This window comes from Elaeis guineensis, chromosome 1 (assembly GCF_000442705.2).
Source record: "Elaeis guineensis isolate ETL-2024a chromosome 1, EG11, whole genome shotgun sequence".
NCBI lineage: Eukaryota > Viridiplantae > Streptophyta > Magnoliopsida > Arecales > Arecaceae > Elaeis > Elaeis guineensis.
The window spans coordinates 178,642,888-178,664,494 of record NC_025993.2 but is presented as its reverse complement, the minus strand read 5'-3'; the positions used below and the strand labels follow the sequence as shown (position 1 = coordinate 178,664,494).

Below are 21,607 nucleotides of genomic sequence, written 5' to 3'. Positions count from 1 at the left end.
ATATATATATATATATATATATATATATATATATATATATATATATATATATATATATATAGTATCTGTTTCCAGTTTAGTTTCTTTTAAATGTTATGATGTAATTTTTTTTGAAAATCTAAAATTTATATTTTCTATATGATGCTATTATAGCATGACTCGTTGAGATCTTTGATATTAAAATTTATATTTTTAATTTTTTATTTATTACTATTATAATATTAATTGTTAGTTGTAGGATGATATTATAAAGTACCTATGAATAGTATATGTTTCGAATTTATATAACTTGTTTTTAAATTATGATCCAAATTACAGTCTAATATATGTAAAAGTCCAAAAATTCGGTCCAATCTAATCCAAACTTTTCGAACACGATTGGATTAGACTAATAGAGTATTTGGTTCGGTTTTGGAGCCAAATTTGCAAATCCAAAATATTTTGGATTGAAGTTAGATTTATGTATAATTCAATCCAATCCAGTCCATTTACGTCCCTATATTTAGTAATATCTATAATTTTATAATCATAAAATTAAATCATCTAAATAATTTCTGTAATTATATCTATACTTTTAATATTCAAATTATATCCAATTCTGTTTAAAATAAATATGAATACGAATTTTTACATCTGAATAATATCAATATCCGTATGTGTATTCGTCAAATAAAATAAATATGAATATGAATACGGTGATATCCGATTCGTATCTGATTTGATTTTAGCCCTATCGGTAAGCCGAGAAAATTTATTTCAGATGGCTTCTATAAGAACAAATTAATTAGAAACCCCTACTTCCCCATTAAATGTAGGAAAATTATTTCTGGATCCCTGATTCAATACAAAATTACCTAAACATCCCCAAATTTATGAGATTCACTTTTTTTAAAAAAAATAATTTAGCTTTTACCATAAAAAATAGTGATTTTACAAGAAAACCCTTGGCCCTTTGGGAGGAAAAATGGATAAGCCTTTTATACTGGCTTTGCTGTTACACCTTAGCAGAAGACAAGAAGTAAGAGGCAGATAGAGCATTTTCAAATTTGTATCTTGCAAGTCTCATTCTTCGGTGCAGGGACAAGTATCATTCTTAAAAAAATGCATTTTTTTCATATAAAGTTAATGATAAAGTAGATTTTTATACAAAATTCATAAGGCCTTTCATTTTTTTTCCTTTCTTCTTGTTATTTTTGGTGGTGTTCTTGTCTAATGCAAGGAACTTGTAAAATGTAGGATTATATTGTTTTTGCTTGAATTTACAAATCAAAATCCTTCAATATTCTAAAATCTGCAAAAACAAAGCAATCTGAGTCGGCATAGCTCTAGTATGGCCAAGCAAGCTATGAAATGAGCCAATCTCTAAAGTCAAGTTCCTATTTTTAAACTTACGTATCTTGAGCGAGCTAATATGTGAAATCTTGACATATGTAGAAGTGAACTTAGAAAATACAGCTTGAATCAAACCCATGAACAATTTTATTTATTTATTTTTAGAGAAGGAGAGGGTATATTATCTTTTTTCTAAGCAATATTTTCATAAAAAATATTAAGAATCGAGTACGAGAACAATCTTAGTATTCAAACAAATTAAAATAAATAAATTTAAATTTAAATTTTTTTAATATAAATCTTTCTAAATATGTGAAATTGCATAAATTTCCTCGTCAAGTTACTATTTATATATTTACCTTTATAAATATTTTTTTTTGCATGTCTATCCATTAAAAATATTTTAGTCATTTAAATTAAAAATCGTTAATTTCTTAATGACGTTAGATGGTATAAATATAATTACAAGATAAAAAAAAAAAAATACATGCATAATAAGTGTTTCATAAAGACATACAAATAAATATTAATTTTGATAATATATTTTCATAAATTATAATATTTAAAAAGATATGTACATAATTTATTTTTAATCGAGTCAAATTTTATGTTTAAATATTTTAAATTAAATTGAACTTGAGCCTCTAACCATCCAACCCGATTGCACCCTGCGTACAACAACATGACTCTTTTTTTTATAGTTTATACTCATACGACAACTCTTACCACGTAAATAGGAACTGCGACCATTAGCAGCGTTTTTTGCTGGCGCCAACTTCCTGCAATACGCGCATTTTGAAACGAATTACCATTGTCACCAACAAAATAAAAAAAACTATAATGGCAGTAGGATTTATATTAAACTTTGATTGGGTATATCAATCTCTATACATCTATGTTAAAATATCAAACGCAGACTCCTCGTCCCTCCTCACGCCTTGCCACAATCATTCTTAGATCTATACATTCCTCGCTTCCCTTATCCATGGAGAGAGAGAAAGAGAGCAGGGAAGAACACACATTTAGGAGTATATTTATTAACTTACATGAGTAAGGGAAAACACTTAAATGAAATCAAGAATCACAACAATCCATGCTATATCTTTGCCTCCCAATCGATCTATTCACAAAAAGATTTTTGAACACTTCCATTTCTCAGATATCCTTGAGGACTCTGAGATTTAGAATGTTTGAGGCTTCGATATTCTCATGTACAGTACAAGAGAAATAACAGAAGCCCATTGTCTTGCAACAAGAATAATTTTTCACATGGTCCAAGTCCGCCTTGACTTGTCTGAGTCACTGGAGTCGCATTCTCTCCATCAAGTAAGCCAACTATATAAAATTTTACTGAAAAACTGGAATAGATCACCTTTCAAAAGGAATATATACAACTTGATCTACGGGAGCAGTAACCACCACAGTGTCCCCCACTCCCCCACCAAAGACAAAAAGTGTGTATTAGAGGCACGGAAATGATGAACTGCGCTGACTAATGAGGCGACAAAACTTTAAACAAAGACAGCATTCTACTTCCTAAATTATTCATGAACAATAGGAATGCTGTGCTGCTTGTGTTGCACCTTAAAAGCTTTCCTGAGAGTGTCATGCCGGGATTGCACAGAGGCTAATGGTTCCCATAGTATATGTGGCAATCAATTCAACTTCATTTCCCTTTTTTTTTAAAAAAAAAAAACAAAACTTTTTTTCTGTTTCAATTAATAATGCTGATACAGATACAATAAAGCATCAACATCACCTCCAACAAGATCACAAATCTTGAATACAAGGCAACAAAAACCACGAGTGTCTACAGGGGTGAAAAACAGATGAGAAATCAGTCCGCTTTTAATCTGCAAAGACATAAATTTCATGTCAATGTTATGCAAGAAGTGTGCGAATGCCACTGACAAGAAGCCCCTGAGATATGTTTTAAAGATTCTACATATTACACTGAGGAAGTGATTACTCATATACCGTCACAGGGGAGAAATGGAGATCCGCCCAGTCTTAAGGTTACCTCTTGATACATGGAAATTGGTTCAGCTCTACTCCCGTGGGAGAGGGATTCTCATATTAGGTCCTCTGTTCATCCTACCATCCAATAGTATGTCACTTTTCAGATTTCACAAGTTCCCAAAAAGCAAATTATTGGTTGTTTAAGAAGCCCCTGTACCACCAAAATTAAATGCCCTGCAGACTGCTTAAGTGCAAGACCATGGTAATGGGCTCATTCTGAAATTTCATTTTCATTTACACTTGTGCATTGTGCTCTAGAAGTCATCTATTTTTAGCTATAATATCAGAAACATGGTTCGAGGTAATTGATAATCTCTGCTGCTGAGTGCATGTTACCATGGCTGCAGCATGGAAAATAACTTGGAACAAAAATCTCAGGACAGACAGAAAAAAGAAAGGAAACGATGTATTCTTTTCTTTATCAGTACATAAAGAAACTGCATTTTTGTTAAATGGGTTCATGGAAGCACATTGCTTCTGATCCATTAATGGTTAAGGAGGACGCTCCCATCTTTGAGGCTATAGGTTCAAACTTGGCTGGTTCTTATGACAGTGCTTACAAGAATGTAATTGTCAGATAAGAAACAGATGTAGTCAGCAAATACTAACCTTGCATTGTGAATACTGATCAAGTCTGCAAGGTGACGCATGGTTGGCCTACCATGTGGACAATTCCAGGGGGACTTGAGGTCCGCCAAATTATGAAGTATCTGAAGATAAAATGATGGTCACAGAAAGTAACCTAGATAAGTATCTACTCACTTGAACAATTATATAATAGAACTGGTGGACTCACAGAAATCAAACACAAATATTGGCTTCATAGGAACACTAAAAAGGTAAAAGTCACTCATATGCCATATATAAGTAAATAGGTTCGGTTTAATTATGTCATTTGCATCCTGTAGTTTATCACAGAATAAAATACAGAAAAGTTGCAAGCATATTATGGAAAGATAAGTTTCCTCACTGTTACTGGGGCTTATAATGCTTATCCAAGTCCTTAAGTTCTGCCAATATATGTCTACCCGATTCTGAAAGCAATACCGAACTTATATTCAAATGAGTAATTCTAAGATTTTCAAGAGAAGTTTTTCTCCTGGTTTACACAAAACACCTCCAAGTATTAAAATGCTCTTTCGGGTAATGATGCAGGACATCTGAGCTGTTGTATTGCAAACATGGTATTAGGTAAACCAGGAAAGACCAGCCAATTATCCAAATATGGGAAGAAATTAAATGTCTAAGTGTGACCATATGCTTAAGTGCTTGATGCAGCTGTGCCTGATCAGTGATCAACATCATTGCCTAAAAGAGCTTGCAGCTCACCCTTTAACTTTGAAACAGGCCAACATACATTCTGCATTTTATCGTCTATTTCTGAAGCACTTCAAAATGGAGCAACTGTTCCAATCCAGCAATGCAAGATACAACTAATAATGTCTTAATTTGATATTATCCATTTAATACATGCTACTATAAGAATCATTTTCTAAACGGGATGCATCAATACTCCACATTAATTTTGATTTTCCCCAATACTTTTAGCATTCTAATTCTTGAATTTACAAACCATCTACATTGTATAGTGTCCACCATCCAAGTCACTAAGTAGTTTGTTGCAATCTGAGCTAGCCAAGGGCTATGCAGGCAATTGCAGTTGGCTCACCTTGAGCCAATATTAGCCTTCTGAGGATATGAACATGGAGGAAGGCATGCAGTTAGCTCTGCAAATACAATGTTAACAGGGTCCAAAACCTTCATCCTATTTCTATGTTAGTTGAACTCATTTGAATTGATCAAGATGCCAGCTACTTCCATAGGGAGGTCAATCATCTACTACCTAGGCTCTGGCCTTTCCTTTAGGATTAATGACAATTAAAAATTTCTCATGCCTTAGATAATGCTAAAGATTTCTTTACACAACAAGGATGAAGAAACTCTCATAACAAAGCCACCAACAGACAAACATAAAACACCATGAATGTCTAAACACTGGAATTGCAACCAAAAGTCTCCTCTAGCATTGTCACTGTTCTGCCACTTGACAACGTCTTTGAGTACTTATCATACCACTGCTAACTAAACAAATGGAAATATATATCAAAATAATTTTAACAAGCATTGATATTTCTTTTATTACTTATACAAGTGGAAAAACATGAACATTCTTTAGAATGCTTTTGACTATCACAGGACTGCATTATTAGTTAACAAATTCTCAGATATGTCAAAAGTAACAAGCTCAAGTTTTCAAATGAGTCATAAAATATACTAGGAGTAATGTAGACATGTCAATTTGTTGTCCATTAAGTCTTATTGGTTACCCGCTGCATCTCTTTTCTTGTCAGTGGATCACCAATCATAACAGATGTCCGGCAAGCCCGTGAAGCCAACATAGCACGGACTCTTGATGGACATATAGAATCAGAAGTGTCCATTTTGTAACTGCCAATTATCGAGCAATCTTCTTGACTATCAGCAAGGGTACAAATAAGATCCTTCACGTCTGTGTCAGGGAAAACAAAACAAAAACTCCAGATAGGATATTTTATTCGAATACTCCTTAATTCTGGGATATAATACAGTAACTACAGAACCACCAATTCAAATCTATAAGCATGATTACCTTCAGCTCCAAATGTTATGTTTTTACTGAATGGCACAGCCTTCAGTAGAAATCGATGGCCAGGTGGGGCATGAGCATCCTCCATCAACACAAAACCATTTCCCCTTATAAAAAGCAAAGAAACTGTAAGTGCACATGCAATAGATACACGGCTCAGATTAAGAATGCTGAAATTTGATAAATGCAATGAAAAACAGAATATCTTGACTCTTCAACAAATTCATAAAGTTTTGCATATAAGAATTTTTGTGGGGCTGAAAGTCTGAAACAACCACAGGGGGTTAGAACAACTATACTTTGTAGGTAGTACTAAAGAGGTAAATAGTAGTTTATATCATGTAACATATTCATGGGAAGGAATGATTATGCCAAGATCGAAGTCACCTTTAAAGGAAATGCAGTTTCTTAAGGCAAAGCATGCATTTTCTATGTTCTGCCTCCTACTTCTTGTAACCTGGCAACCTCGAGCAAGTGTGGCAGAGAGTGGAAGGGGAAGTAATGCCCAAAATAGCATCTGGGCCCCACATAATAATAATAATAAAAAGAACTAAGGCTAACTGAATCTGCATTGGCTTCTTGAATCTCAGCAAAAATGAACCTTACATGAAAGGAGAACAAGACCCAACCAATACAACCAGGCTAAAATGAATGGTTAATTTATGATAACTCTTTTACTAGCAATAACCATGATAAAATAAGAAAACTACAAAACTTTTCTATCTCTAGCAAAGATAGATGGCATAGCAATTCTCTGAAGATGAATCCAGCACCATAGTACAAATTATAAGTGACTGACAAAGAGATCCTAACTTGAATTACATGGAGAAGTGTGCAAACAAAATATATACCTGATTACTTCCATGTGCATAGAAGCTACTACTTCCTCTTCTGGTGATAATTCCAACCTCATTGGCCTAAATATATACATGCATTACAAAAGAAAAAGAAGAGTGAAGACGTAAATAAATAATTACAAATTCGACTCGATAAAACATTGCCCTTGTGACCAGGTTACAAGTTGAGAAGGAAAAACACACACACACACACAACAGTGCTACTACAAGCATTGCTTCACATACAAGTTACAAGTATTCAATTGAAGTTCTGGAGGATTAAGAAATATATGCATTTTGTGGGCCAACAGTTTTGGATACTTCAATGACCATCACTTTCACCATTAATTAGCAAGAAATGGAATAAGAAAACAGAAAAGACATTTCAAAGATCTTTTTTTTGGTTAAGTTTAAAGCCCTTTTTAAGAAAAAAAAGGGACTTGCATTTCTTTAATCTTTGTAAAAGTTACACCTCTTTCTAACCAGATGCCAGTTTCTTGAAAAACCAAATAGTACATATAAAACACCTTCTGTTTATATATTTATCTAACCAAAAAATAAAAATTTAATTTTTCTTCCTAGTATTGCTTTCTATGATGTCATTCTAGTACTCGGGATCTAGAGAGCGTGGCACTGACAACCTATGCACATCTTAGTCTAACCAACTACGAGAATACCTGCCATAATTTACTTTGTATTGAACAAAATAATAATGAATGCGTATCCCAATCTTTTGTGCTGCACTTGGAAACTTAACAGTAAGATTTTATAAGATAAATCATGTTTGTTTGGTAGACTGCTCCAATAAATTCTATTTAAGAGATGGCATGTAAATGACTGGGTCAACCTTTAGGGTTAGGAAAACCAGTGTTTACCGTCCTGTCAGATGAAGTAGGACACATTGAATATTTTTGGCAACTATAACAATTTTAAGGGTTTGATAATGCTGCTTTTAGGTTTTTGTGGAAGCTATTGGTGGTACAGAAGGGCTCAATGGGTGATTGGATGATCAATAATGGGCAACAGTTAACTTCTTGGTGATGCTCAGGTAATAGGCCTGATTTAATAAAAAATAGATTGGAATAAGCAAGTCACTTGCAGACCATGATAGTTGCTGCTACCCTTCTGCCCCTGGTTATTGTTACATTCCAAATAAAACCACAGCCTAGATATTTTAGTAATCATATACATCTTTTATGCTGGAGAGCACATAGGAAGCATAGGATGGCTTGTTGTAGTGATTTCCCTTAATAAGGTATCACATCCAAGCAAGCTTAGTTTCTGAAGAGATGATCCTATGTTAATTATTTAGCTACTTTCAGTTTCTTATGAATATCACAAATTTGCACTTTTATCACAAAAAGATCACATAGATTTAGAACTAATCAAAATGATGCTCTCCATACTCACTGAAGTAGGGGCTGTAGGTTCAAGGTGGTTGATTGTGAGAGTTGCTCGAAATTACATTTTTCATCTGCAGCATGCTGTAGATAATAAGAGCAAAAGGTTGTGAAACTGTCAGCTCAAATTCGATGCACATAGCATAATCTAATTACCATGCCATGTAAATGGTCATCATTAGGACTTTTGGATTCAAGTCACACATTATGCACTAACAATCTTCGCATGTGCACAATACTTTGATGTCAAAGAAAAGAAAAATCACCTGATCTACAATAAATAAGTCATCATCTAACTTTCCAATAATAAATCCAAGATTGAACTGCCCAACAACCTGAAACATGTCTTCACATTAAAAGGAGAAAAAAAAAATCAAAGCTCAGATAAACTGAGTAATTAAAACTAAGCAAGAGCAATGAACATGTAAAGAGAAAAAAGAAAAAATAAATCAAACGAAGAGATAAGGGTATAGGTATCTCTGATCACATACAAGCGTCACTCAACTGCACTAAAGACACAGCAAAAATCCATCTACCAACTCTTAGGTTTAACAGCTAATCAGATAGCTCTTCCCATCTGCCATGTAGCATATATTTTTCACTGCAAGGCCTTCTTTTGCCTAGATTTGCCTGCACTGGGAATTTGGTGAGAATTTCTTAGGGGTTTACATCATACTAATGACTGGCTGTAAAAGCAGTTCAGTCCATTGATCCTTCTCAGCTTTGAGTTCAGCTCAGTAACCAACCCCATATTTTATTGGGAAATGGTGATGATATTGAGTAAATAATTAAGTTTTCTGTGTAAAATATTTTCTATATGAAAGAATATAACCCTGATGAGAAAAACCAACTCAACCATGTAGTAAGACTAAAAATGATAAAACTCTAAATGAAGGATTTAGGTGATGGTACGCATCATTTTATAATGTAATGTTGTACATACCATGCCGGCCAGTTATGGCATGGTAATTGGGTCTATACTGCTGCATTGTACGGTCATACTTCATGAATCATTCTCCTTGGCACAGACCCATTCTTTTAATTATGAGCTTTGCATATGACCAGGCATGTGACTGGCATATCCTACCTGTTGCCATCTGATAGATAGCACTGTCACATGCCAAACCCCAAATAACACGTGCAACAGAATCTATTCAGTCCTTTCTCCAAAATATGCTTATCTTAACCCCGGACTTGCAAGAATTTAACCATAACACTTCAAAAATCAAATTGACCAAAAACACCCACGGTGACCAAGGTACTCCTCATCACTGCCTAGATTCCCAGAACGTGTTTCTAAGCTGCAAGCAATATTTTTTACTGGCTTCCAAGCCTCTACTTTTCTAGATGTCATCCAAAAATTCACTCTATTTGTGCAGCACCTCTGTATGGGCTTATGACACACTTGCATGCAAAAGTATTAATCCACACCATACCTGAATTCTAAAATATCAAGTTGTCGAGCCACAGCATCATAAATAACTTCCTAATTTGCGAGTTCATTTATCAATATGCATTAATGTTGTTTTGGTTAATTGCTTTAACTGTCATCGCAAACTGACAAATACAATATAGTACCCGGGGTATAGTGAGGCAGAGGATATAATTAAACTTATAAAACATACCAAAAAAAAAAAAAAGAGCATCTTCCTGTAGGATTCCGTTTCTTGAAAATTTTATTTTATTGATAATTTTTGGTCTAGCATTATATATTCTCTATGACAACACATAAATAAGGATCCATATTGCATTAGAGAAGTATCATAAGTTTCCAAAAATGTCAATTCTTTCACTAAAAACCCATCCAATATAGTCAAGATAAGGGGAAAACCGAAGCTTTACATCAATCTTCACTTCCCTACGAAGTGTCCATTAAAATGCTACATGTTTCAACTGTCAATGTGCACAAGACCTTAGATTGAAGAATGTGATATAATGCAAATTATTAATGGATTCAAACAAAATATACAATGCTTAAAATAGTTGTTCATTTATAACCTAAATAAGCATTAAAAACATATATTCGCACCCAAGGTTCGTATGCCGATATTGGGGCCTGTACTAGTTGGCCAGTGGCACTGTTTGGTATGCCCTCGTGCCCACCACGAACCAACATGGCAGAGAGAGTAGGGGAGAGGGAGAACTGAAGAGAGGAAAAAAGAGAGAGATGGAGGGGAGGGAGAGGGAGTGAAGAAGAGGAGAGAGGGCGGGGAGGCCGACTGTGGCCACCGAAGGGCCGCGGAGGCCCTCGGATGATTGGAGTAGCGGGAGAGAGAGAGAATCAAAGAGAAAAAGAGAAGGGGGGAAGAAGGGAATGGGGAAAGAAAAAAGGCGGGGAGGCAGGTGGTGGCCGCCAGAGGGCCACGGAGGCCACTGGCCATATCTTCCTCCCCACCCTCCATCAAATTGATACAGAGGCAACTCATTCCTCTTCTTTTGATTGCGATTTACATTTTTTTTTTTTTGCTAAGTCATAGCGAAGTCAACAACCCTTTCTCTACGGCCTTTCGACAGCCAGCATCGGCCTCCCCACACTCTCCCACTCTCTCTCTATTCTCCTCTCTCCGAAGGAGGCCAAAGCTCTGGAAACCTCGGCGGGCATCCAGCAGCCACCCCAACCTTTCCCTCTCCTCCCCCCCCTTTTGTTTTCCTCTCTTTCCTTGACCCTCCCCCCATCCTTGCTCGTGTTCCATTTTAAATGCCGGATCCATCACGATCGGCCACTAGTACAATTCAGCATGCCTTGAATTGGCAGTTTGGGACGGTTCGACGAACCTTGCTTGCACCATCTTTTTTCTTTTTGGATGGAACTATAAACTTGCAGCCTTAAACATTCCAAAAGAAAGAAAAGGGAATAACTACCCATACATATAACAAATGTCCCCGGTCTGATTAGTGAAACAAGCACTTTGAGATAATTAAGATGGGCTACCAAAATAGGACTAAAACTATAAACAATCAGCTAACAGTATACAACAAACTTGTCTACGAAAATGGATAGGCAAGTCACTAAGGGCTGGTTCCGATGTTGGAAGATCTGATCAGGTGTTGCAAGATCTGATCACTCTTCTAACGGAGCCTTTCTCTTTTTTAAAACATGACTGGGACTCTATGGTGGAAAGAGGTAGGGGTTACCGTGGTTGCTAAACAACCCCTGTTCTTTTGGGACAACTAATCACTTCTATGATGTGATTTATCTAATTCCAAAAAATAGGATCAGTTACTCACTGGCCTCTCCAATCACCTCCAAGTATCTTTCTATGGTAAATTTCAAAGGTGATGCCCTGCTGGAATATCTTATCAGTCGATAAGACCTTCCATCATCCAAACTGGACCTAAGTGTTTGTTATATGTTTTAATTCGATACATAATGCCAGCAAATTGGGGCAACCAAACTTCAACTGAAAATTTGGCTGATTAAAGTAGTGTATGAAAACTTACCATAGTTGAAATCCAGAACTCTAACCACCAATCATGTCACCAATTTCCTATAAAAAGCTGATCTGTTATAGTAATTCTAAAATATGTCATTCTTTTCTCTGTTCCTCCTCCAGATTCCAGCAAACAATGGTTTTTCAATCAGGAAAACAGATGCTTCAAAATGCTATATAAAGATGGGAAGTCTGGACGAACAATATTAAACTAAAATATCACTGTTAGGAAGGCTGGAGTGATCATGCAGGAGAGTATAACAATGATACAAAATATGGGATACCATAACAAAATCTACTTCATAAACTCCCAATAAATTAAAGACATGGGAAGTCTGAAAATTTTTGCTCTCTCTGATCTTTCTCAACTCCCCACATCACAGGTCTTCCAGCCAACATGTCAGACCATATATTGATAGACAAAAGATGCTAGGAATTGCTAGATTTTATAGCAAAAGCATCACATACAAAACCTTAATGGTTTTCATGAAAACTAGTTTACATGATGTTAAACAAATCTCAAATCTAGAAGCACATTTTGCTTTTAGCATTATATTAACATGCCCATTCTGACCTCCATGCCCAAAAGCCGAGAGCGGTGGCAAGGGCAAGAAACTGAAAGAAGTCCATCATAAACACCTGGTGTTATTCATCTAAGCATGATACGCTCTATGACAATAATTGACAGATTGTATGTGACTACCTCCATACGTCCAAAATCTTCTTTTCTGAAAAATCTCTCCAACTCAACAATAGCTGCCGCTAAAGAGCATGCTTTTCCCTCATCATTTTCTGGTTGAGAATTCGCAAGTGTTGCAGCGGTATAACACCTATGACACAGCGAATCAAGTAAAAACAATAAGGAAAAAAGTTGTAGTTGGACATAAAGATGACGCAAGTAGTTTTCTAACTCTATATAATGTAAAGGATAGATTGTTCAATTACCTTGCAATCCTTTTTCCATCATCTGATGAATTGTTTGAACATAATCTTGAGAGCCTCTGTTGCCTTCTTCTTCTAAGATCACTGATATTAAATTGCAAATATGAAGATGTAGTCATGAGGGAACAAGGTTTTAAAGTGTCATTAATATTGTATTGTGATTCAAGCTCTGAAGGATCGCCTGAGAGTTTTGCTGACTTTATTTCCAAATCTTTGTCAGGTGAATATTCCGAGTTTGCCCAAGCAAGCAATGGATTATCCTGTAATCCTGAATTCTGCCAGGGAGGGTAACATTGCATTCAGTGCAGCTTTACAAACAATTATACTTCCAATATGAAAGAAAAAGAAAAAGAAGATACAGTATCATTGCAAAATATATAGGAAGCGATCAAAATTAATAAGTTTGCTTCAGAGCATCCCTAAATTGATTCTATTTTTACTAGCTCATAAGTGCAATCTCATGCCAAACTTTTGCTAAACTATTCTAACTTTGACACAAATGTTAACTGAAATGCAGTGTACTCCGAATCATACAGATTCAAAATATATTTAGAATAACAATGGTTGGGCTCACATGTGCTAACATTCTCATCTACGATAAAAATCGTACATTAATTGGTACATCATATTCACATATCAATCTAACCCTTTTTGAAAATCTTAGATGCATAACTAATAGTCTGCTAATAAATATTCCTGTGCAAAGCCAGAAATGCAAAACATGACAAATGATTCAGCCCACCTTTGACAGGAGATAACTAGCAATGGTAATGTTTACAAGTCCTATGGTGCACATGTCATTCCACCAATTTCTGCAAAAATCCTCCTAAAGTATATTTTTTTGCTATGATGCCATTCCAAAGTTCTTAAAGAAACCAGTGAAAGAGTGGAAAAATGGTAGCAGAAAACAAGAATTAGCTCTCCTTCTACATGAAATAGATTAGATAAGTCCTCTCTTAATCCAATGCCTATTTACAAAGGAAAACAGGAAATAATTATGCAATCTTGCTAGAGAAATGGAGATGAACAGTTTAGGTCATGTACAAGGGTTTAATTTATTACAGTATGGGGTTACACCAAGAGCCTTGGAGACATTTACTAAAGGGGATCAGGTTATTAGCAGAGCTCTCTTGCAGTACTTGGGCAACGAAGAGATCTCTGAGATTCAGGGCACATGCTGGCACTTGTGTTAAGTTTTGGGAGGTAGTCTTCTTCTTCTACGTTTTTGTTCTCTAGGATGTATAACCTACGTGATTCATGGTTTTCTGGCTAAGTGATACGAGCATGAAGTCTTTTCTAGGTTTATACAGCAGAGGAGGTAGCAGATACTATAGAACAGTTTACTTACAAATGATCCAACCAAAAATGGAGCTGCAACTTCTATTTCCCTTTTATTTCATTATACACGAACATTGTGACAGCATGACTTTATTTGTGGCTATAGTAAAAGAAAGAAAATTTCTCTTAGATGATGCATGCCATCTCAATTCATATAGATGACCAGCTAGTTCTTCATGCCATTTTCTCTTAAATTATTTACAAGTTCCCATCTCAACTGTATTGTCTTCTGCTGTCACTAAGAAACTTGCTATTTTGATGAGTTATCAGCAAGGCAATAAAAGTTGACATGGTCTGAAACGAAGTCTGCAATCTCAGTACTGAGTATCGTCCTGCTATGTTACCGGTTTGGCATGGTACAGCTATTACAGTATAGTACGCCTCTTATCGAGATAGCATCTGATCCCTTTTTATTTATTTTTTATCATCGTACCACCCAGAATGGGGCAATATGGGTCAGTATGGTATGCTATGCATCCTGGTTTTGGGTTGTACCAAATAGTATGGGGTGGTTTCACTCAGTTCAGACCAGTACAGACTGGGTTGACTCATCTACCAAACAAAGGTGTTGTACCGGTACCTTACTGGTATGATATGATGTGGTCGCTATGAGTCGGTATAGCAAAACTTGGACTGATGTATACCATGCCAAAAAGTTGCCAAAACTATACAGTGTATGCATGTTGATATTCATCAAGATCAGTATGCATTTCCAGATACCTGCCTATACTTCAGTATGCCACAAAACTACACAATAGTTTCAAATCAAATTGCACATGAATATAGTCAAACCTAGGAAGTTAGTTGGCCATTATCTCATTTGGGTGAATTGGCTTATCATTCTCCCTCTCCCAAATACCTCAATCTATCTTAAACTTTTTCATAGTTTTTGTCAGACAAATCAAAGAATGCTAGTTCAGGTGACCAAAGTGCCCTGGATGTGTCTTGGACTTACTGCTGACCAACAATGTTTCATCTTTAATATGTTTTTAAGATATTGCATTCATTTAGTAGCATTAAAATTCTTATCCGAATGTTGAAAATGCATCCACTTATCACCACAAAGTAATCAAATCTCAAACAAGTTGTGCTATGGTGTCTTAATACGCCTATAGCATACTTTCAAGTTTCAACTAAGAGTTGAGGACTTGGTCTCTATCAGACATCCCTCATTTGACTAGTGCAGTATTGGCACCTACCGTGCCTCAGATACCCAAAGTTTGAACTATATGTAGGTCCATGAGGTATGCAATGTATTAGCAAAATCTAAAATAAAAGAAATAGCAGGATAGCCACATAAAGAACATATGGAGGAGCATTAACAAATAGGCACACCATCTCATATGCAATGAAGCTAAATGATAATCAAATAGATAAGAAAGCCCATGAAAAGGTATCAAGTAGGGTATGCAAGCAGCTCAGTACTAGCAAACCGATGCTTTAGATGAAGTTCCATCAGTAGAACAGAAGTCTTAGGTCAAAAAGGTGCAATTGAGATTTTAATATTCAGAAGAATAGGTTTCCAACGCATAGCTGGCAAGAGTCAGCATAAAATCTCATCGGGCACATGCTAGATTTTGCAAATACAGTGTAGGTGTATTGAAGAGTATACTTTGACAATACTTTCAGGATTCAACTGATGCTTTGAATCTTGGTACCTGGACCCATACGACTACTAGTACCTTATCAGTATAATACACCTTAGTGTTGAGACAAAGTATATTTCTGGAATCGGCAAAGAAAATAGTACCATGAGACCGTATGGAAAATATCAAGCCTCCATTATGGTATTGGTATCCTATTAGGTTGTTACAATACACACTGCTTTGCCCAACATGGTTCAAAACTTAAAAGTTGAGACCCTGCTTCAACCTCGACACTATGAAAATACACCGCAGGACATGATTATCTAAAGACTCTTAACCAATAAGAAGTTTCTAAATGTGGCTCAATAATGACAATAAACCAATCCTGAGTACAGGTTACCAAGGAAAGCACAGCGCAGTAGGACTAGGAGCTGCTTCAATTACATTACTAGTCTATGTTGATAAGATTTGATGGTAATAATGAATGCAATTTACAAGATAAAATGAATGAATATCTAACAAAGGTGAATGAAGAATTCAAAAAATTTTGACATACCCCGCTAGATCCTCCGTCACACATATCATATTTACCAGAAAGGGAAATCTCCTCTCTGCTGGAGATATTCGCTGATACATGGTACTCCTCTAATGTTTCTGTGCTGGCTTCAGGAGAATTATCCCCTTGAACATTACACATATGGGATCTTGAGACTGAAGCATGCATTTCTGAACTTATTTTTCTGACTTGACAGGAAATATTTTCGTTTCTCAGAACAGGCATTTCAGACAACACACTGCATCTATTTTCATGCTTCCTCTTACTTAGAGCCACAAAGCTTGTAAGAGAAGATTGTACAAGATTTGAATGAGAAATTTTGTCGCTCTTCATTATTCTTGGGTGATTTGCACTCTTTCCATCAATTTTTGCAGTTGATTTGGCAGAGCTACTAGACTGCTTATACTGGTAGGCAGAAAGACTATCAGATTTGTTGATCTCACAGGCATTAAGAGTAAATTCCTTTGGTTGAGAGTTTCTGCCACCTTGAACAGTTCCCAATTTCTCATGGAAGTCCTGACTCTGCACTAGCGGTGTCTTTTGTGTATAATCATCCACAACCAATTCCTCACAAGACGCGATTTCCACAAGCCCACCACCTTTAGAAGATTCAGGTGTTGCCAAGGGCTCCTCATCATTATGAAAAACATATGAGTCAATGATATCTGCCTCTTTCTCAGGCTCCTTAATCTTGTTGGTAGAATAACTGCACTGATGAGGAGAATATATCTTTTCTATAGCTGCTCGTAAAGAACGTAAAAGGGAGTCCTCATCAGAAAAAAACATTTTCCTCTTATCAGGAGTTACATTAACATCATAAGACGTAGTTGGTATAATAAAATTCAAGATTGCAATGGGATATTGCTTGGCATTTGAGAGTCTATATAATTCATTTACAAGTTTGCTGACCTTTGGCATATCAACAGGTCTCCCATTTACATAAAAATACTGCCTGTCTCCCAAATTACGACCACTGCCACATCCTGGCTTGGAAAGAAAGCCCTCGATGGTGCAGCCTTCAGATATGCATAAACTCAAAGGCTCTAAGCACTGGAAGGTGTTTAAACCAAAGACAGTTATGATATTATCTTTTATTGAACTGCTTCCTTGAGTTTTAAGCACCACAGTTTTTGAACTTCTGCTAGTTGAGTTCGTGCAAAGTAATCGGATTCCTCTTGCAATTATAGCATACGCCTAATGAAACATGAAGAAAAAAATAAATTCAATTAATTATTTCAGGGAAGGCATTAACAACAATCCTTTTTTTGAAAAAGAAAAAAAAGAAAAGTAGAAATTAGGGCATATGCATATGCATAAATGAATGATACTGAAAATTTCAGCAAGGAGAGTAACCACCAGGGAAAGCAATGCGTAAGACAATAGACAACCACCCAAGAAGAAGATCCTTAGAACATAATTACATGTAATAAGTTAACCAAGTACAGTGGGTTGAGACTTGAAAGTTTAGACTAAGTGAGGAATTACAAAACTAACAAATAAAGTTCATAAATAACAAGTGACATGATTCCTATAGTAGTGTGGAGAGAGGTTGTCTCACATTTAGTAAAGAAACAAGCTTTCCATATTCTCGCCGAATGTTGCGACTAAATTCCTTACTTCGCACAGGCAAAGTGGAGAATAATTTCTCAACAGTCACAGTGGTGCCAACTTGGCGTGCAGTTTTCCTTTCATTTGTTACTAAACCTGAATGATCAAATGTCAAATGTGTGCCAACAAACTCATTTTTTGTTCTTGTTTCCACAGTCAACTTCCCCAATGCACAAAGGGAACTTAGTGCCTCTCCTCTGAAGCCAAATGTTGTCAAAGTGTGAAGATCAGAAAAATCTGCTATTTTGGATGTATGATGCTTAAGAGCAAGGGCCTGCAGCAAGTCGAGAGAATAGTTATTGCTAACAAAACCAAAGAAACTACTAGCAGTGCAAGAAGAACGATAATGCTGTATTATCAATAAAAGCATAACAACTTTTAAATTTGCAGCGAGAAAAACATGAGTGAACAGTGACCATAATGCATAACAGTTCGACAAGTATGAAGCATTTATAGATAAAGAAATATGTAAAACATCCTCAAAATGCATGTGAAACCATTAGAAGAAAAAAAGACAATTCCCAGATAGTTTCCATATTGGAGAATAGTGCATGAAGTAATTGTAGCCATAGGAATGAGAAGCCTACAGCAAAATATTCACACTATTTGGAAAAGAACTAGACTAGGAAGACCAAGACTTCTAAAATATATTTTGACCTCAATGGGACATTCAACTTAAAACTCCACTTCACCTTTCTTAAAATTGTGACCCATAATTAGCTATGGTCTTGTTTTGTCTTTTTGCATTCCAAGCAAGGATCAATGTGTTGCTGACAGGGCATGTCACCCAGTGGTTGAAACAAAATAAAAGGGGTTAAAGCCTTCTCTAGTTAAAAAAATAAAAAATGAAGGACCTAATAAGTGTTTTGCTGACACAGAGTGAGGTATCGGTACTTGCCCAGACAGGGCATGTCAACTTGCATGAACTAGCATAGGCCAGCACTTAAAATCATGGTTCCAAACAAGACATTGTTATTGACTCTTTAATTTAGCACATAAATAGATCGCAAATTGACAAGTCATGAAGTAAAATTTGTTAATTCAAGATTTGTTTGAGCCTCCTTTTCTTAGATCTTAATCATTCTTGCAAACATCCTTTTACCATGCAACTTGTGATTTCAGCAAATTTGTGCAATAGACTACCCCTTTTGACTAGGGACCATGAATTCTACTAGTGAAGAAAGTGCCTGCGTGAAAAAAGTGCCTGCAAGTAATCTTTCAAACCAAATAGAATCCTTGAAATATCCTCTGGTTCTTTGATTCATATGTGAACGCACAAACTTATGTAATTGGTATTGAAAGCAGTAAGGTTCTGCCGTTGTTGAGAAAGCGAAGGAGAGAAAAATTAACAGGACAGAAGAAAATTAAGAATTTTCTCATTCTTTGTCGAACCAAACAATCAGTAGAGAAAATTGTTGAGAAGGTAGCTAGCACATGCCCCAAGTTCTTGTAATTCAGTAGCTGGCTGTTATTTTGTTCCATAATTGGTTCCTGTTAGAAAAGCTTTGGGGGGGAATCTTTTAGTTCTGCAGAGAAAACTTTGGCTCCTCACTTTCTTCTTATTATTGTCTCCTTGGGTTTTCTTTTATTGCCGAACAATGGAATAAAGAAGACTTTCTTTGCTCCCACTTTCTTAGCAACCAAACAGAGCCTAACTATTGTTTGTCATCATAATATGAACTCTTCTTAAACAATGATGATTTCCGTCTTTTTTAAATAAGTGGCTGCTTATATCACCTCAACCACATTCTGCGGGAATGGTTCATAATAACCCATTCAAAGTTATTTGGACATCCAATTTTCTATGGAAAGAATTTAGCCTCCAGTTCAAACTCAATTTCACAACCACCTCTATCAAGACATTTCATCAACAATCTCTCATATTAATACCATGTTGCATGACCTTCAACAAAAGGCTGTTCGTCCAAAGATACTTCTATGACTTCAATCCAAATTAACTTTCAGCTTCTTTATTCTGATAGGCTACTAATAGATATTATCTCACACCACATCACCATTTACCATTGGAACCATGTGAGTTGAATGTAGTATTGCAAAATATTGGGGAAGAAGACCACTCCCAGCTTTCAAAGAATCCATATAATGAACATATATTTAGGGTTTCAAGAAATTCAAACAGATAATTTAGATTTTATGTCTCAGTCCCAAACAATTTATAACACAACTCAAAGATCACACCTGTAGTTATGAGATTTGTAGTTTATTGACTAATGGTTGGTAAATAGATAAGATGGCTGCTTAGACAGGGTTGCCTACAAATTTGCCTTAAAAAGATTTTCTTCATGTTTAAGTATAGAGGACAAGACTGATTCATGAATTAATATTGTATGGTGCCAAGTTGGTAGTTCCCAACAACTTACCACATATTAGCTAACATGTCGTATTTCAATTTTTTTTTTTTGCAATAAATATTTATGATTTCTCTTTATATATTTGTTTCTGTTGTTTTACTTTTTGCCATCTCGAAATCTGGGCAGCCACTTAGAATGTGGCCTACTGCCTAAGTGCTGGGCAACCCCTTGGCCACCCATATTCTGCTCAAAACCTGTTTAACAGTATGTTGAGGATAAAGTCTGAGATGGAGAGTTTTTAGGTCTTGTAAGGATTATTACTCTTAAATTATAACTATCTTCTTGACGTCATTAATGCCTCAAGCTTTTCCAGTACTCCAGTCACAAGATACATTGATTTAGAACCCGTCTTTTGGATTATTTGCTTGATGAGGTAGACAAGAACAAAGATGAGAACAAAATAGGGAGGTGAAATGAATAGTATATTATAGTAAATCCATCACGAAGGCGGAAATTATAATATTACTTTGTAAGTCCATCCAAATCCACGACCTATATGGATTCACATAGGTACTAAATCAAGGTCGACATCAAGAAATTTCTGGGCATGTCTCATAGAAATGAACCTTGTTTCTTCTCGGAAATGTAAAAAATGACACTTTGAAGGGGGTCAAATATAGAAAGCAAGCTTCATCTACTTGTCTTATTTGGCGCTTATGATTCTACCGATGACAGAATCTACATTGAGGTTAAAAGGATACCCATCAACCCTTAGGTAGCCTCTTTAACCTTGAGCTATCAGCAATTGTAATATCCATAATCCAGGAGAGGGGGAAAAAATACATCAAACAGTAACCATTCGATGAACTAGAGAGTAAAATTTACCGCTTATAACTCGTATAAAATTGCCAAGATACCTGAAAATTACTGGGTGAGATGCCGCAGCCATTATCTATAACTTTGAAATGTTCTTCACCGTATTCCTTGAGACTTATCTCAATGCTGGTCGCACCGGCATCCAAACTGTTCTCCACCAACTCCTTGACCGCAGATGAAAGATCCAAAATCACTTGACCCGAAGAAATCCTGTGAACCACTGCCTTATTGATGGCCTTAATAACTGGAGAATCACCTTCTCCTCCCATCTCACTTTGCATGCTCAACTATTCCTTCAGTAAAAGCAAAAAAAAAAAAAAAAAGAAGAAAAATCAATTCAGTTCACTACTGGAATCCAGAAAAGTAGAAGAGAGAAAGACGATTAAAAGAGCAGCTAACATGGAGATCAAAAACCGAACGCATAAACCCTAAGGGATTCAAAAAGATCAAACTTTTCCAGGTCGGAACGGGAGAGCAGGCCGCGACGCGGGAACGGACACGATCGAGGTCTGGATGGGAAATCGTGGGAAGCGAGAGTGATTACAGAGAGGAAATTGGTAACGACGCTCGGAGATTTAGGGTCTCGGGAAAAACCTAGGTTATCGATCTCTTATACCGATGGTTTGGCGCCAAAAGAAATCTTCCTCTGGGGAAAGATATCGAGCCCCCCGATGGGCGCCGCCAACCAGACTTCCCCAGGAGAACCGCGCACTAAAATAAATAAATAAGTAGATAAAAATAATTA

The 21,607-nt window shown here is 36.1% G+C and overlaps 1 protein-coding gene across 11 annotated transcripts; it reads right to left on the bottom strand.

The window, feature by feature from the left end:
• Positions 1 to 2,433: 2,433 nt before the first annotated feature.
• LOC105039840 (DNA mismatch repair protein PMS1) lies at positions 2,434 to 21,576 on the bottom strand. Of its 11 annotated transcripts, none has more exons than XR_012137676.1 (14): positions 21,457 to 21,576; positions 20,904 to 21,155; positions 17,625 to 17,948; positions 16,067 to 17,260; positions 12,590 to 12,861; positions 12,348 to 12,474; positions 8,480 to 8,548; positions 8,224 to 8,297; positions 6,829 to 6,894; positions 5,981 to 6,084; positions 5,679 to 5,860; positions 3,961 to 4,061; positions 3,310 to 3,426; positions 2,434 to 3,185 (listed from the first exon to the last, which is right to left on the bottom strand). XR_012137676.1 is itself a non-coding variant. In XM_073250403.1 (14 exons), the coding sequence occupies exons 1-13, from the start codon at positions 21,283 to 21,285 to the stop codon at positions 3,381 to 3,383; spliced, it is 2,829 nt and encodes a 942-aa protein (XP_073106504.1). In that variant the 5' UTR covers positions 21,286 to 21,568; the 3' UTR covers positions 2,434 to 3,185; positions 3,353 to 3,380. The 11 variants fall into 11 exon arrangements, 2 of the variants coding, with proteins under 2 accessions (XP_073106504.1, XP_073106506.1); XR_830996.4 differs by having other exon boundaries at positions 21,262 to 21,568; XR_012137652.1 differs by having other exon boundaries at positions 20,904 to 21,149; positions 21,262 to 21,568.
• Between the last annotated feature and the right edge of the window lie 31 nt (positions 21,577 to 21,607).

Coding starts and splice junctions, on each gene's coding strand:
- LOC105039840 (XM_073250403.1), bottom strand. CDS start 21,285: ATGCGTTCGGTTTTTGATCTCCAT. Junction 17,949..20,903: donor TCTCACCCAGTAATTTTCAG/GTATCTTGGCAA, acceptor GACTTGCTGCAG/GCCCTTGCTCTTAAGCATCA. Junction 4,062..5,678: donor CAAGAAAAGAGATGCAGCGG/GTAACCAATAAG, acceptor TTTTATCTTCAG/ATACTTCATAATTTGGCGGA.